This window comes from Beta vulgaris, chromosome 8 (genome assembly GCF_026745355.1).
Source record: "Beta vulgaris subsp. vulgaris cultivar EL10 chromosome 8, EL10.2, whole genome shotgun sequence".
NCBI classification, from domain to species: Eukaryota; Viridiplantae; Streptophyta; class Magnoliopsida; order Caryophyllales; family Amaranthaceae; genus Beta; species Beta vulgaris.
This window is the reverse complement of record NC_079209.1, coordinates 1,386,608-1,404,874: the sequence shown is the minus strand read 5'-3', so window position 1 is coordinate 1,404,874 and position 18,267 is coordinate 1,386,608. Positions and strand designations below refer to the sequence as shown.

Sequence of the window (18,267 nt, the reverse complement as noted above, 5' to 3'; positions counted from 1 at the left end):
TATGCCCCGATTGTCGTCCAGCTATCGTCAAATCAAATCTGATAGAGTATAAACACTAGTGGAAAAATGAAGAAGGGTTGCGCTAAAAAAGGCATGTAGAGCTGCGCTTTTTGACAGCAGCCCTTTCAGTAGCAGCCCTTCACTTTTTAAGTAGGGCTGCGCTAGAAAAGCGCAGCCCTTAAGCTAGAAGGGCTGCGCTAGTTAGGAAAAAGCGCAGCCCTTCTAGCCCAGAAGGGCTGCGCTAGTTAGGAAAAAGCGCAGCCCTTCTGGGCTAGAAGGGCTGCGCTTTTTTCCTAACTAGCGCAGCCCTTCCTACAAAAAAAAAATAAAAAAAAAAAATTTTTTTTTGTCATTTTTTTACTCATAATCTCACATTTTCTGAAATTAAACAGAAGAGAAGAGAAACGAAACGAAAATACTAAACCCAAAACAATAAAAAGAATGAAACGAAAATGAAAAAAGGAACAAAAACTAATATACAAAGAGAAGTATACAAGAAGTATACAAGAACATTAATCAAAATAAACAAAGAGAAGTATACAAGAATAACATTAATCAAAATAAACAAAGAGAAGTATACAAAATAACATTCAAAACAAAGAGAAGTATACAAGAACATTAATCAAAACAAAGAGAAGTATACAAGCAAGAACATTAATCAAAACAAAGAGAAGTATACAAGAACATTAATCAAAATATATAAACAAAGAGAAGTATACAAGAACATTATAGATCTGAAAAAATACAAGAACTACAACCTAATAATGTTTAAATACATAAAACAAAACCCAAATACATAATTTAATGGAAAAAAAAATTTCGGAAAAACTTAAAATGGCTATTTGGAGGCTTAAACGAACTCGGATGGCTTAAAAAGCCTAAACATCACAGCATAGCGGTGAGTTTGACTCGCTGGCTCGTTCCGCTTCCGAAAAGGTATCACAATAGGCAATCGGACTCCGTCGTCATGTTTAGTGCAAATCGGAAAAACTTAAAATGGGTTTTTGAGACAAATATTTATGGGAGTTTTTGAGAGAGAAGAGAGGATGAGAGAGAAGAGAGGATGAGAGATAAGGAGGAAATGAATAATGAGGGACGTGAGAGAGGAGAGAGAATGAGGGATAATATATTTGACGAATCCCCGCTCAATATTTCAAAGCGCGCGATTCCGAAATTTCAAAATTTTTCAGGAAGGGCTGCGCTTTTCAAAAAGGCGCAGCCTTTCTTACCTACAGAAGGGCTGCGCTTTTTTGAAAAAGCGCAGCCCTACTAGTGAAGGGCTGCGCCTTTTTAAAAAAGCGCAGCCCTTCTTCTTAGTAGGGCTGCGCTTTTTTAAAAAAGCGCAGCCCTTCACTAGTAGGGCTGCGCTTTTACGAAAAGCGCATCCCTTCCTGCGCAGCCCTTTATGTTTTTTCCCCTAGTGAAATCTATTCTTAGGGCCTCAATCAAAAGCTTAAGTTGATGATTGAGGCCCTAGAAATAGATTTATACTTTATCAAAATCAAGTCCAACTAAATGAGTTTTGCTACTAATTTCTAACACATTCGTAAGCTGAAGTAATTGTAATATTGAATTATCGAGACATAGCAATTAGCAAGTCACTTTAATAAGTCGGATTCCTTGAAAGTGAAAATTCAAGCAAAGCGAATCATACGCCTACCATTACGTGTGTCTCTATCTGTCAATTAATTATAATTCTAATGTATTCCTAATACTATCAATGCATATTTTCTCGATTTTCGAAACTTTTTAACAATAAAAATTATAAAAAGTTGAAATATTATAAATGTATATTGTGATAAATTCAACAATATTTTAGTAGTACATGCTGAAATTTATATTGTATATTATTCACAAACTTCTAATCAAAATAAGTGCGTGAATCATGTAAAAGTCCAACATTGCAAGTAAAAATAGAAAAATAGAGTATTTTATATCACTGCCCATTAATGTTCAAGAAAAAGAAAATCGTTGCCCTACAAAAATTGATTATAAATTTATGTTACAAAACTATATTACAATTTACCAATACTTCTTCCATGATTTATTTTTGCAATGCTTTTGAGTTTCAAGTTCACTAATACGCAATTTTAATCATGATGAATGTATTTATTTATTTAATAATACGAAATTTAATATGTTGATATCAGTTCCCGTATCATATGAAGGCCTTGTACTAGTCATCAAAGTTCGGCCCTTTAAAAAAGTCTATAAAAAAATTATAAATCTAAATAATTTTTTATTACTTAGTTGTAATAAGATCTTTTCTTAGCTTACTCCCCCATAATACTTAAGTATTGTAGTAAAAGCAAATAAACAAAAGTAGTACGACAGGTTACTTTCATTAATTAGAAATGAAATGCAAAACAACTTAAATAGTGAAGGAAATAAAAATGACCCATAAGAAATTATCCCACTAACTTAGGCCACTAAGTAAAACATGCACTAACTAGTTGTTGACTCCTAAAATATCTCTAACAAAGTAAGACTTTGACTAACAAAAAATAACTAACTATAGATATTCGTAAAAATATTGAATCAATTTTCAACAATGTTTAGAATTTTAAAAAAATTAAACCAAAAACAAAGACAAAGTAATTTCACCTTTTGTAAATTGTATTAAAAGATAGATCAGGATTCTTTTTAGGGAGATAACGTGAGTTTTGGTTTTGTTTTTTTTCCTTCTCCACGTTTATCACGCCATTCTCCATTATTTTCCTCAAGACTTTGTTTTCGACATTCAAGTTTGCAATTTCATCAATTAATTCAAGTATTATTTTCTCTTCCTATTCTATTTATTATTATTGTTAATCATGCTTTCTTTTAATATTTATTTTGTTTATTCAATCATCATGTGTGAGTAGTTTTCTATTTTAGGGTTAGGTTGAACCCTAATATGGATTGATGCTTATTTAATTCCCAATTCCCAAACTTTGATTGATTTATGATTCATTTATTTTAGGGTTGGTTTTAATTATCAATATATGACTAGAAATAGTATATATTGAATGTGATTATTTTTGCAACGAAAGTTGAGTCTTAATCGAATCTAGAACCCTAATTTAAGATAAAGGAAATCATCACGAAAGTAGTTGATGGAATTTATTAGGATGTTAGGATGCTATGTCTAAAGTCCTTAATTTGCATGACTCCATGAAAATAGGCATGATTGCATTGTTAGGGAAGCTATTGATTGATCGAAAGAAATCCTTAGTACTATTAGGGCGCATCCATCCTATGAGTTATCTATTAGTTAATTAAGGGAAAAGGGATTGTTTGTGGCATTAATTCGTATTAGTGGGGATACTTAAACCTAGATGTCTTTAGTCTTTGATTCATTCTTGATAATTTCATTTGCTTTAGTCACTTAGATTAGCTCATCATCACTTATTTGGATCACTTGCTTAGTATTAATTAGAGTCAATTTAACTACTTTGAATCAGTTAGTCTCTTGGGATTCGATCCTTACTTGCCCGACTACATTAGTTAGGAGGAATAGTTAGGTTATTTTTGTTAGGTACGCGATAAGCCTTTCAAATTTTGGCGCCGTTGCCGGGGATAATGCTTGATATGGTAAACAAAAACCAAATCTTTAATGATTTTTCCATCTAACTCGGATGGGTTTCTTTCCATTCTTTTACTTTAACTCAGATACGGAAGTATAATAAAAGAATACTTCCTCTGTTTTTTTTTTTTTTTAATCTTTCTCACGGTATGGGGAGGGGGGAGATCAAGAAGTTATCTTGCATTGGACGAAGGGCTGAAGGAAGATGGCTCACTTTACTCCACTTGTTAGACCCACATCATTTTACACTCTCAACCACATTATTTCTCATATTTAAATAAACATAAATGACTCACTTTAATTTCACACATGTACTCTCTCCTCTGTGCTTGATTTAAGTAGGAAGATCTTAAAAGACGAAGAGAGTATATATATATGATTATGTTAGCATTGTACAATCATGATCATCTGAATTCTCCCTATATAATATCAATTTCATATATATGATATAAAATACATATATTAATATGATCAGAATTACTTGAAATTTTATGGAACAATAACATCACATACGCACATTTTATCATGTATTGCATGAATTGCAGCTGAATACCAAGGACCTTCTTATTATGTAAACTTGTACCGAGATATGCCTTAAAAGTAGTTGTTGTATCATTACCCGAATAATTCACCAATTCATCCACATAAATCAAGGCATTCAGGCGATCCACCCTTGTGTAACGTGAATATGAAATGATCGAAGCATGCATAAATCTATATTGCTTCAAGGCCACGACAAGTTCGGCAAATCTTATCAACAAGGGAGAGAACAAGCAAGCACAGTCCAAAGCACGGGACGACCGTGCGCTCGGAACCAACCTTCTTTTATTTTAAGAAGCTACTTCTTGTTTGCCCTACTTTCCCCCCTCCCTATTTAAGCCAAACTTTGTTATTAGTGAGAAAGCAACTTTGGGGACAGGGGACTAACACCATACATTAGGCCATTTAATTAGCACTTTAATCATCCTTAAACACTTTGTTAGTCAAGGGGCCGTTCGTTATCGTTTTTTCTTTTCAGTTTTCAGTTTTTTTGAAAACTAAAAACCAAAAACTTTAGTTGTCAGCTCCCAAAGTCATCACATTTCCAATAAATTTGACTAATTATTTATTCATTATAGAACATATATCATATGACTTTGAAAATCAAAAAACCAAAAAACAGACCACAATAATACCGAACGGGCCCTTAAGGAACTAGTTTTGATGTCCAGGCTATGCCCTGAGTATTTATCTTTCATTTATTAATATTTTACTTTGAAATAATAATATCAAGTATTACTTGGTTTAGTGGTTAAGACATTATTATATATGCTTGTGTTCTCGGGATCGAATCTTACATAATGCATTTTCTATTTTTTTTAGTGTATGTGGATTACATAGCATGAAATACTCCAAGTGAAGGCCACTGTGGAATCGTTCTTTACTCAAGGACGCCTTTTAATATATTAATATAGATAGTACTTTTGGGTTGAACTCGATCTTGCACTCTTGGAGGATAAGATAGATTTTCGCCTTCAAAATCCTTATTTGTAAGAATTCTTTTTGATTTCCTTTGCCCAATTCCCAATTTTATGATAGTTTGAAGTATTTGTTACTACATGTTCATTGGTGTTTATAATTGTACTTTTATCTTGTATTTATAATATAGAAGGCTACAACCCTAGCATGTTCATAAATCAATAATGAAACCTTGTATCTTTCAAAAAGAAAATAATGAAACCTTGTATATGTAATGATCTTTGTATGTCTTTGTGATTGTTAATTAGGTTAGCTAGACTCAAGATAATGCATCAACTTCTATTATTTGATAAGTCAATTATATCAACACATCTGCCCTTCTAATTATTGGGTACGTTAATGTTTACTCGCTTTATGTAGGAGAAGTTTAATATGTTGAACGTTGATTCTCATGTATATATATAGAGACCTTTTGTAACAATAAATTATTAACTTAGTTTTAGATGGAGGTGCTAATTTTGAGTTAAGAAGCAACACATGCAGTTGCGCTGGTCAGCGAGAGCCTTAAACCGTTTGAAGTCTTGATATATGAGTGAAGTTTGTGCTAGTCACACGGGTAGGAAGTATATTCTAAGAGACCCCTTCTTTTTAGTCAACTATTTTGGTTGCATCTTTAAACTTATTTATATGTGTTTATTATAAGTTATGGCGTGCTAGGACAATCCTGATCCCTAGTCCTTGCTTTATTATTGAAATTATTTTAATTACTTTTGCATAATTTAACTTAGTTTTAGTTACTTACTGCTTTCCCTGTTCGATTGTCCTTTCTGGCAAGAAGGCCAGACCATCTCAACTTAGTTAGGACCAATTGCACCCCCCTCCTTTTCGGGATCGACCTACTTACCTTTAAAACTACCCTGTTTTAGAATTTGATCCAAGTGTATAAATGATTTATCTTTTAACACAACCTAGGTAATTAACGACCATCCAATCATCCGTGGTATAGTTCTCAATTTTACCTAGCCAAGAAGCGAGAATAGTAACCATCTTAGCAAAAATTGGTGCCAAAGTCTCATTGTGGCATGTCCTAACCCCCTTTTGATGGTCATTAAAGATTATAAGTCACGCCTTGAGACGTTAGATGTTCTTTCTTATCGATACTTAGATTATTGTTTACTAAACTTTTTCATTTACCTTCTCTAACATCTTCCTTAAATTGGGTATCTAGCCAACAAGTATTTTTTAAAAAAAGGAAGTATATGTTGCATGTTTAAACATTACCAACAGAAAAGTTGTTTATTATCGGATTTTATATGTTGCTTTAATTTTTTCGAAAACGAACAAGTACCACTATCAAAACCAGAAAAAACAATATACAGGTTTTATTACTCCATTAATTTTCAAAATGAACATCGATTTAGTTGGACGGAAAATATTTTCAATAAATAATGTCAACCCAAATGAATCATATGACCATTGAACTAGGCTAAAATAGCACATCCATAACTCCATCACAACATCAAAAGGTTAGTTTTATTCAAATGGTTACTAGCTTTTTTGCTATTATACGCCAAATCACCAATAGGAGAGGAGTAAGAAAATAACAATCACATCCACAATCAGCCCCATACCTTTTGGTTTTGTTTCTTTGGCCTCTTGGGATGCTTCAAAGATTCAATTAAAAGCAAAAAAAAACTCTTCTTTAACATAAACTTAATTTCATATTTCTAAATTCTTAATTTCACAGATAGATTGATTCTGCCATGGCAGATCTCAGCTTCCATTAACCTTCTTGCTTTCTCTCTCTTCCTTCACCATTCACTAATCACCAATCACCACCTTCTTCATTGCTTTCCTTTTTCCTATATATATTAACTCTCTTTCTCTCTCCTTTTCTACATCCCTTTTTAAATCTCCATTACCAAAACTTCATTATTCTCCATCTTCTTTACATATATCTTATTTTTATGCTCAAATTTGGATGTTTTTGCTTCAATAAACACTCCAAATTTGTATTTGTTTTTCATACACTTGAGCTACTAATAATTTTTTTAAAATTTACTACATGATGTATCATAATTTATAATTTTCTTTAGTATTTTTTCAACGCCCAAGTACAAAGCACTTAGTGCGCTAGGTACAACTACTGCTTCTTCCTCCTCTATGTAGGTCCATACCTTTTTCTTATATTTCATATAATTTCTTTTCTTTTTTCATATAGTTATGGGCATTTTTCCCTTTTCCTATTATTAGCCTTTTCTCTCTCCTCACTTTATTTGTTTTCTCATTGAAAATTTATCCACTTGGGTGTTTTTTTGAGAAATTTTTCTTCATGATTTTCCATTTATTGTTTTAGTTTTAGGGTGTGTGGGGGTTCTTTTTTTTTTCTGGGTGATTTTTTTTTTTGAAGAATTGTTAAGAGATGGGTTCAAAAAAGTGCAAAAATTCATCAAACCCAGAAAATTTGAGAAAGATCTCTTCATTCCCAGATGAAGTGTTGGAAAAAGTTATAGGCTTTTTGGAATCTCACAAAGATAGAAGCTCAGTTTCATTAGTTTGCAAAGATTGGTATAATGCTGAAAGATGGAGTAGAACCCATGTTTTTATTGGGAATTGTTATTCTGTAACACCTGAAATTGTTGCTAGAAGATTCCCAAAAATTAGGAGTGTTATCTTAAAAGGAAAACCCAGATTTTCAGATTTTAATTTGGTGCCTGAAAATTGGGGGGCTGATATTCATACTTGGCTTCTTTGCTTTGCTAAAGCTTACCCTTTTTTGGAAGAACTTAGGTTAAAAAGGATGAGTGTTAGTGATGAGAGTTTGGAGTTTTTGGCTATGAATTTCCCTAATTTTAAGAGGATTTCTCTTCTCAGCTGTGATGGGTTCAGTACTGATGGCCTTGCTGCTGTTGCCACTCATTGCAAGTATGTTTTTTTTTTTTTTTCTAATTATATTATTTATTTTAAATTTGGGAAAAAAAAGAATTCCCTTTTAACTCTTTTTGCTTGCATTTTGATGTTATTTGGGTTGGTTTGGAATATAATGATTGCATTTGATGTGGGTTGATTTCAATTTCTGTTTATGGTTATAGTCCAAATGAGTGAAAAATTAGAGATCTGGGTATTTGGGTCTTAATGTAGTAATTAGTATTCAATTGAACTTACTTTGTGAATGTATAAATGAAAATTTTCATCTTTTTAGCAAATATTCATTTGATTATGTATTATTGGTATCTTATTTCATGTATGTTCAAAGGAAAAATACAAGCTTTACTTGTTTCTGGAATTGCAAATGTGGAGTATGTGGTATGAAGTTGAGATCATAGTGGAAAGGGATTGATTGTTCCTTTTTTTGCTTTCATTTATATTGTGATAGAAACAGACTGACATTATTGGTGAGCTAAAGATGTTTTGGATCATTTTCAATTCTTTTTCCCTGCCTTGGTTGATATGACATTTGCCTTAATTAGTGATTATTAGTTGTCGCTTTAAATGTCATTTTCTTCATAAATATCGTTTGTTAGTGCAATTAAAACCACATGTTATAAGGCCATGGAGGTATGGAGGCATTGCTTTCTTCCTTACCCTCTCCTTCACCCCCACCCCAACAGAAAAACAAAGAAAAAAAAGGGTATAGTTTTCAGAATAAAGTTCCTTTTTATTTATTTTGTAGCTAGTAAACTATTTTTGAGTCTATTTGTTATATTTCTACCTAGTAATAACTTAAAGATTACTAATTTGAGCTCTAGATTTAGTGTTGATGCAAGTGATATGTGTCTTTCATGTCCTTTGTAGGTTCATTTCACCTTTGCCAATGCTCCAATGACCAATAGTTAGCGATATAATTAATATAGATATCAAAACATTTTCATGTGAGATTTTAGATTTATTTCAAATGTGTATATTTAAAATAATAGACTCTAATAATTTTTATCAACACGCAATTAGAGATATTGATATTGTCAAGGTGTCTGCATTCGAGAACGTTAAAAGAAGAAGACAAACAGGTAACCACTAAAAAGAAACAGAGAAATTATCGAACTAGGCTTGAAGGTTTGTTGTGGATAAGTGATGTATCCAACATAATTGGACATGCCTCGTGTCTTCCCCAAATGATCATTGACTTTCTTTCATAGCTAGTTTGTATTTCTGATTTTATTTTGTCGTCCTTTAAGCTTAAGGGAGGCTATATCTTAAAAATTCTTCTACTCAGAGTTGATGTCAATGTTTGACTTTGTAGTTCAATGGCGGGTTACTGATGTGCTGGGCTTTCAGAGTTTCACGCTTTATATTCCATTCTTGATCTACTTAAAGATTTTTGCAACTTAAGTGTTCAGCTTTCTTTTTATGATTCCACATGACATCTAGAAGAGATGACTTCATTTTGATTATTTCAATCCTAACATTGTTTGTTTGTTTTGCCAGAAACTTAGTTGAGCTCGACATTCAGGAAAATGGAATTGATGATCGCAGTGGCAGCTGGTTGAGTTGCTTTCCTGAAAACTTCACGTCATTGGAGATTCTAAACTTTTCCAATCTTCAGTCAGAAGTCAGCTTTTCTTCCCTTGATAGACTTGTAGCTAGGTGCAAATCTCTGAGAGTCTTGAAGGTGAACAAAAATGTGAACCTGGATCAATTACAGAGGCTGCTCATCCATGCTCCTAGGCTGACACAGTTAGGAACAGGTTCCTTTTCACAGGAGCTCCAGCCTTCCCAGTATGCTAGTCTTGAAAACGTGTTTAACAACTATCACAATCTTCAAACCATCTCTGGTTTATGGGAAGCCAATTCACTACATCTGCCTGTTCTCTATCCTGCTTGCTCTGGGCTAACTTTTTTGAATTTGAGCGATGCAGCTCTGCAATGTGATGAACTTGCTCAGCTTCTTGGTCACTGTCCAAATCTTCGACGTCTTTGGGTAGGCATCTATTACCTTTTCCAACGTGATGTGCAATAATTATTTGCTTCATTGATGATTCGACTTATAAATGATTGGCTGTATTCCCATGTTAAGATCATGCATTACTGTGATCTGTGAAGAGATGTATACTTGCTATATCGAGTCCATGTTTTGGTCTCTAGAGTTGCCAGATTTAAACATGAAGAGTGTTTCATTATAGTGAGTAAGAGCGGCTAATTTATTTAGCCTTTCAAGCAAAATGCAATAGATTGAAGCTAAAATCTATACAACATGAAAATGGTAGGGGTTTCAGCGACAGAAATGTCTATGAAATGGGAAAATCTTGGGTCTCGGTCATTTGTGGGCATCATCTAAACAAAAGTGGCCAGGGTTTCGGAGTTGGAAAGGGGTAAACCTCATTTCCTAGAGGTTTTTGTGCTTCATAGGCTAAAAGCATTTTTAGCATCAATTTCTTTGAGGGTCTATGGTATATAGTGTGCACCGGAACTAAAGTATCTCTAAATTTCTATTCCTCATTGATGTAGGTGTTCTAGATCAGAACTGAGGTTATGTCCTCATTTCTGTCGAACTGGAGCCTGTAAACTCATCTAAAATTTTAGCTTGCTTGCTAGTAAGTTATGTGTCCCTTCCATTATCAGATCCATCTTCTCACAAGATTCTGTGATAGCAGAAGAATGTGAACTTCTAACAGATGTCCATTTCTATGTTCATGGTCCCATAAGATTATATATACAAGATGTATTGACTCTTACCTAATGTTATGCTTTTCTAGTTTTCTCGATTGAAGTAAATATTCAGAAGGTTTACTCTTTGCTGCATGTTATCTGGGTTCTAATTTGGCTATCCTTTTGATTTAGGTGCTCGACACTGTTGGTGATAAAGGTCTGGAAGCTGTTGGATCCAGCTGTCCTTTGCTTGAAGAACTTCGGGTATTCCCTGCTAGCCCATTTGATGCTGATATAGTCCACGGGGTTACAGAGACTGGTTTTGTTGCAGTGTCCTATGGTTGCCCTAAACTCCACTATGTCCTCTACTTTTGTCGCGAGATGACAAATGCTGCTGTAGCGACTATTGTACAAAACTGCCCTGATTTTACTCATTTCCGCCTCTGCATAATGAATCCAGGTCAACCTGACCACTTAACCAATGAACCAATGGACGAGGCTTTTGGTTCGGTGGTAAAATCTTGTAAGAAGCTCAGAAGACTTGCAGTTTCCGGGTTATTGACTGATTCAACATTTGAATATATTGGGAAATATGCCAAAAACTTGGAGACACTTTCCGTGGCTTTTGCTGGAAGTAGTGACCTGGCCATGAAATCTGTTCTTTCTGGTTGTCCTAAGCTGAGGCGGTTGGAAATAAGGGATTGTCCCTTTGGAAATTTTGCTCTTCTCTCAGGGTTGGAGAGATATGAATCGATGAGGTCGCTTTGGATGTCCGCTTGCAATGTTACAATGAGTGCTTGTAGGCAGTTGGCAAAGGAAATGCCTAGGTTGAATGTTGAGGTTATAAAGGATGAGGATACTGATGACTGTCATGCTAATAAAGTTTATGTCTATCGCACTGTTGCGGGACCCAGAAAAGATGCTCCTCCTTTTGTTCTCACGCTTTGAGACCGATGCAGTTGCTTGGTAAATTTTCATCTCGTTACTGTCTAAACATTGTGATTGCATGGTTAAAATTATCACACCACAGAAGTTCTGAGAATTATGAAGGTTTCTTATTATGTGATTGTGTGACCTAGCTAGATATACAACTGCACTATATATAGTATGTTTGTCACATGGGAACTTTTGATCTTACCCCCTGAAAAATGATATGGTTTTATTTGAAAATCATTTGAATATTTAAAGTTGTACTCATATTGTTGGTGAAAAATGTTCTCCAAGAAAAGTGGTTCTCCTAAACCCTTTATTTGGTCTACAAAGGATGGGAGTAGTTTTCAAATGGTGGAAAATAGTTCTCCCAAGTGTAGAAAATATTTTTCTTCTTTAAGGAATGCCACATTTTTCTCCCTGTGCTTCACCAAACATTTTTCCTTCTTAAAGAAAGGAATGCCACATTTTTTTCTCCCTCTACTTTACCTTTTCTCGCGTTCTCCTTCCTTCCTCCCCCTTTAATTTCCAATCTTTTGTTTTCTCCAACTTTTCGTGCAAGGAACAAATGAAAGCAAACATAGTCTGCAATTGTGTTCTCCTTTCGAAATGTTCTTTTTATGGATAATATTTACCATTAAAAATGTTTTTTAGTCCAACCAAATGGAGCCTTATTCCTTCTAAAGTTGGAATGATTTTTTTCTGTTTCAATCCCAGAATCTGTCTTCATTGCTTCAATGATTGATAACTAGATATTTTACTGATTTTGTGGTATAAGATGAGATGTGCACAAGTCTGGCGAATGTTTTTTTTTGGTTCTGAATGTTTTCTTTCATATACAAATTGCACTTTCATATGATTAATCAGATTGGTTGTAAGTTGCAGGATGAAATTTAGAAGATGGCTGCATAATTTCGAATACCATGTCGTTGTTTCACACAAGAGAATAACTAGTGAAAAACCCAGCATGTTCTGCTGCGTAATGGCTCCCTGCCATCGCCAAGTCGTGTGTAAGTAAAACATGGTAGCAGCTGCAACCTGTGTTGATTGTACTCCAGGACAAGGATCAGTGAAGGGTAAGGATCCAATGGTTGGTGGACGTGATCTGTTTTCTGGTCAGATCTGAAGTATTTAAGTGAGTCATGACATAGATGGATGTCTAAGTATCACATATGGGTATCTACTATCCAGGGGAATGTAAGAGAAAAGAATGGCATCCAAACCAGGAGACGTGGGACAAGAGATTATGAAAGATAATGCTTTTCAGATGCATTCGATCATTGTCTGCAACCTTCTGAGAGTTCGCCAACAACAGGATTTATGCTGGGAATGTTGTAATATTGTAATAATGTAGTTGAAAATTTGTGAAAAAATTCAGTGAATTGTACCCGAGTTCCATTCATAAACATGTAGCTGGTTGTAAACAGTTTATCTTGTGATGTATTAGATTTTAGTAGTACTAATGTGCTGGCTTAGCTATGCTGCATTTTCTTAAGCTGATATGAACTAGTGTACACAAAATTTCTTGTAAAATGAGTAATTTCTTGTAAAATTACTTTTGATAAATATGTACCTGTTGATAGGGAGATTATGCAATTAATCAATTACTTTAACAAGGCCCAAATGGATCAATAGGTTTAAACATTGAATCACAACATAGTGACAAGAATTGACAGTATTATTGAAATCTCCATTAGCTAATCAATATTGGTGAAGCAAGATGAGGAATTGCCATGTTTTCAAATGTCCAATGAAGAAAAATTAGTAACACTTGTTTCTGCTGTTGAAGTATTACTCATTGTTCTTCCAGTATGCTCTCTAGGTATCTGTTATTCCTCGAAGCCCAATCGACATAAAGAAGTTGATGGAGAAGCACACGATCCAAGGAGTATCTCGTGGATACATATACTCGAACGAGTCCTGCACCACCAGATCATTAAGCCGCGTCCTCTTGAAACAGAATCTAATGAAGACACGCGAAGAACAAGTCGTGTGCTCTATAAGCCGTAAGTAAGCTAACACTAGCCAAGGAAGAGCAAGAGTGGCCAGCAAATGAGCATAGAATTTCGCCACATTATGCTATCTGTTTGTTTCAAGCCGGTGTATGGTCGAGTTGAACGAAAGACCTCTCGAAAGTTCTGTTGTACACTTTGTTAAATGTTAAGCATACAAAACCATAGAATCTGAGATACACCTTTTCTTCAATGCATCACTCTTATATCATTTGACACATCTCACTCTCTAGCCCAGGCTCAAGTTTGTGATTAATTCGAGTAATTTGTGGCCAACTTCTACAAAGTAAAGGTTCGACTTCATGCAAGCTCTTCAATACAAACTTTTTCCAATGATTCTAATCTCACTAAAGAATTTTCTCTTGCATAAAGCCCAATGCAGCAACTTCTGGATAGCATACATTCTACCACCTCGGACCACGTTGCAGGCCAATCCAATTGGGCTTTCGGACACAACGATAGCTCATAGCCTCATAGGAAGCTGCAACTTGCATAAGTTGGAGGAGGAGGGAATTGGGGATCCCACTTTACAAGGGGCAATCTGACAAGAATCGATCCTTTGTCATAAAGGTGGAAGGAAGGCATCCAATCAACTAGGTCTTGATTCTTATTAGCATTTCTAACTTGGAGTCATCGAGGATTCATCAAACCTTATAAGATACGACAAGCGTAACTATCTTCATAGAATAGCGTTAAAATTTCCGCAAAAAACATACTTCTTTCTTTATATAGGAACTTGCATATTACTTGCAAAATAGACATTTTTGGGAATATATTATCGCTTGATGTCTCTTGATAAATGTGATCTTCTTGTTATTTTTATTTTTATCTCTCTATATCTTGCTTCTCTCCTAAACTAATGTGTCATACACTCATACTCCAATTGCAATAAAAGCCAGAAGGAATATGTATAAATTTATCTTAAAACATTTATGATGAACAAAAGTGAACAGTCTTTCATCTTCCTCTCAAATATTCCATGTTATAAAGCCCCGAAATAATAAATAAATACGATTTTTTCACCAAATGTCTCTAGGTGATTTTATTTTTACCAAATGCCTCTAGCTGATTTTATTTTCACCAAACGCTCCTTCACTTTTCAAATTTTACCATGTACATCGAATTTTATACAGATACATCATAATACTCTTATGAAAAACGGAAATATAATTCCATTAGTAATTTTTATAATAGTATGACGATAAAATCCTTTTATTATACTATTTTTTTACACTAATTTCAAGAAGAAAAAAACTTAATATTTGTTTTTTTTATCTACAAAAGGTTCAATGAGGAACCCCCCTTGATGGATTTGAGTAAGAAATGGAGGTAATAGTGTCAACAAGTTTCACATTCCATACTAAAAACCTACAAGGAAAGCCTAAGTAACGCTAGATATAGTCACTAGTAGAAAATCACCCTTACAAGATAAAGTTACCAACTTTTTTTGCTTTTATGTCTTAACATCTATTAAGTATTATCAATGATAGAGATCTTATTGTACAAGACAATCTTACACAAAGGTGGCTAACTAACTACAAAATAAAGAATATAAAAGCTAATATATCGCAAAAGAAGGGAGTATTACATGCCACGAGAGAGTATGAATTGGTACTTCAATTAATCTGTCAGCTATTGAGGATTGAATTACATGGCAATAATGTGCACATAATTCTCAAATTGATTAATGTCAACAATGAACTATTCACAATTTGACAGTACAAAAAATTTGAGCTATAAATTGATAGAATATAAAACCAATTCTAAAGCTCTAACCATTAACTTAGGCAATGTTCGTCATCGTTTTTTGTTTTCAGTTTGCTGTTTTTTTGAAAACTAAAAACCAAAAATTGAAAACCAGAAAAAATGGTTTTCACTTTCAGTTGTCAGTTTTCAAAATCATCATGTTCCCAATAAATTTGACTAATTTTTTATTCATTATAGAACATATATCATGACTTTGAAAATCAAAAAACCAAAAACAAAAAACCACAGTAATACCAAACGGGCCTTTAAGCTTTTCGTTGAGTTGGTTTTCTGACATGGTATTGGCGCCAACGTGATAAGAAAGTCACTAAGTGCAAATCTCATTCACCTCTCCTTTTCAAAATGGAACATTGAGCATTGGGTATAAGGGATTAAGGGACTTATGTTGCATCAACACTTCAAATCCATTATATATACTCTCATGTGAGGGGGCGTGATAGAATATAAAACCAATCTTGAAGCTTCAATCATTAACTTAAACTTTTGATTAAGTTGTTCTTTCGACATACATTACATAGGGCGCGGCACCTCTCCTAGCATTCAAAAATAAAGTAACAGCTGTAGAAAAGAGTAAAAGACTATCAATAGAATGAAATTAAAGGCAACATCTTATCTATCACTGTGGATTCACAGGTGAAGTGTGGAGATTCAATCCTCCCATTAAATTAGCTTTTTTTTAACAAGACTTTGAGTTATTTTCACGGTTTGATGTTTTTCTACTAGTTTACACATTCATCATTTACTACACTTCACTCCTCCCTCTTCTCATTGGTTGCCTAATTTCTTTTCTTCTTCTTGCTTGTCTCAACAACTCTAGTTACTTTCACCATTACAGGAAACACGTGATAATCTAAGGCAAAGAAGAAGAGGCTCATTAGAGTTAAATTTTGTTCATGTAGTGAGCCCCACTTTCCTTTCTTGGTCCCACACTCCCACTTAGTGAATGAGTACCAACATGAAGAGTTTTGATGTTGAAGTTTTTGTTTGATTTATGAAGTTATCTACTTTTATAGAAAGGTAAAATATATGACATAGATGTGACTCAAAATCTTTGTCATCATCCTATGTTTTTATCTAATGTAGATAACAAAATATTGAGCTTGTGGTTCAAAGCATACAATCATGGAGAAGTTTAGCTCTATGATAGGTAAAGGCAAGACACTTTACACTAGGTAAGTGTGAGCTCTATGGTAAAAAAAATTCACCTTAATAAGTCATAAAGGATACCTAATAATCGCTCATGTGTATTTTTATCAGTGAGTATTTTATTAGTTTTTCTCTCTTCTACCTCGCTTATAATTTTGCTCATAAGTTTTTTATCATAGAATTTAGACTAATAATATCATTCGTTGGTCTATATATATATATATGAAGATATGCCGGTTGAATTAGAAAACTTGTCTTAATAACATCCCATCTGCCATGCACTCATGAGGATTGATTAATTAACAATAACATTTAGATGCATCTAACTTATGTTTGTGTGTATAACAAATAATGTATATGTGTAAATATATATTAGTGTTTATATTTGCTTTTATATTAGCAAATAAAAGAAAAATAGCACAAAAATTAATTTTTTATACACATAGTATTTGTTATAATACAAATTTGTATCAGATGCATCTAACTGTTATTGAATGTTGATTTTTTACTCCTTTAGTTCTGATGGGTGATATTACATGCTCTCTTCGGTTGCCTCAAAGTTTTTGGCATATGTTCTGTAAAAAATTCAAAATTTGTTAAAAAAAAGACTCTCGGCCTTATTATTTGATATTCCCTCGAAGGAAAAATAAAACCCATAAAATAATGTCAAATACATGTATTAGTTCGTACAATTGTTCATACAACAACTAAAAGCACACTTGACAAATTTGATTTGTTTGTTTAGAGTGAAAGATTAGTGCTACCATTAGTCAAGGACATATTGATATTGTCCATAAGTACATGATATAAGTAGCCCTAAAGGGTCTTTTATAAGAAACAAAAAAGATTTTAATGGTTATTTCAGACGTGTTCAAAATTAAAAAGTATTAATCTCGCAAGGTGATTGGAAAGAAAAAGTTATAATTTTTTTAACCCAATAGTAATTGAAAAATAGTACCATAAATTACTAAAAGAAGAAAAGAATTACAAAACACCAATATGTACAGCTTATGGTATCTTAGATTATGATCACTTATGCCTTCAATTAATGAAATTTTTCTTTCAAAATAAAAAAGTTTATGACCACTTCACAGTGTATTTTCAAAATGACTTTTTTGACCCCTACTTTTGCAAAGGAATAGCTATGCACTCGACCACATATTCTTCGCCTTCTCATTTCTCAATATTCACTCTTCGCGTTAGTAACAACAACGAGACTGATCCAACACTCTTCACGGATTAAAGCAACACAATTGAGTATTTGAATTATAGGTAGGTTCATGTATAATTAACATAGTTATATAAGTACTAGTATATACTAATTATGCCATTTTTTTTATCATTGACAACAAACTAAGAGAAGTTATATCTTATGATGTCCAAAAACTTGGTCCTTATGTTTGAAAATATTGAAAACTCAATACTCACAACGATAATACAAATATCCTAAATAATATAGTTCTCGCCTTTTGAAAAATTGAATATTTTTTAATATGTGGAACCAAAAATACTATGTATGGAATTCCCTTTTCTTCTTTTAGGCGCATTAAAAGCTAGTTAGATATATCGTATTCATCTTATTCTAATGGACTTCAACTATTCTTTTCTTATGATCTTTAGTCAATTAATCTATAAAATGCTTAATCTAGTATAAAGATATATGCATATACATACTAGACTAAGTATTAGCAATACCTTTGTCTCATGCATATATAAATATATAGATATAATATACCATAAATAGATGTCTCATATAAAAATATACTTACCATTTTGAGTAAGTTTACCTTTTTTTTTTTTTTT

At 33.4% G+C, this 18,267-nt stretch overlaps 1 protein-coding gene across 2 annotated transcripts; it reads left to right on the top strand.

The window, feature by feature from the left end:
• Nucleotides 1–6,603: 6,603 nt before the first annotated feature.
• On the top strand, nt 6,604–13,105 carry LOC104900543 (protein TRANSPORT INHIBITOR RESPONSE 1). Of its 2 annotated transcripts, XM_010687977.4 has the most exons (4): nt 6,607–7,948; nt 9,449–9,941; nt 10,802–11,575; nt 12,425–13,105. In XM_010687977.4, exons 1-3 carry the CDS (start codon nt 7,446–7,448, stop codon nt 11,555–11,557), a joined length of 1,752 nt encoding a protein of 583 aa, XP_010686279.1. In that variant the 5' UTR covers nt 6,607–7,445; the 3' UTR covers nt 11,558–11,575; nt 12,425–13,105. The 2 variants fall into 2 exon arrangements, with proteins under 2 accessions (XP_057247036.1, XP_010686279.1); XM_057391053.1 differs by lacking the exon at nt 12,425–13,105 and having other exon boundaries at nt 6,604–7,948; nt 10,802–11,576.
• Nucleotides 13,106–18,267: the final 5,162 nt, after the last annotated feature.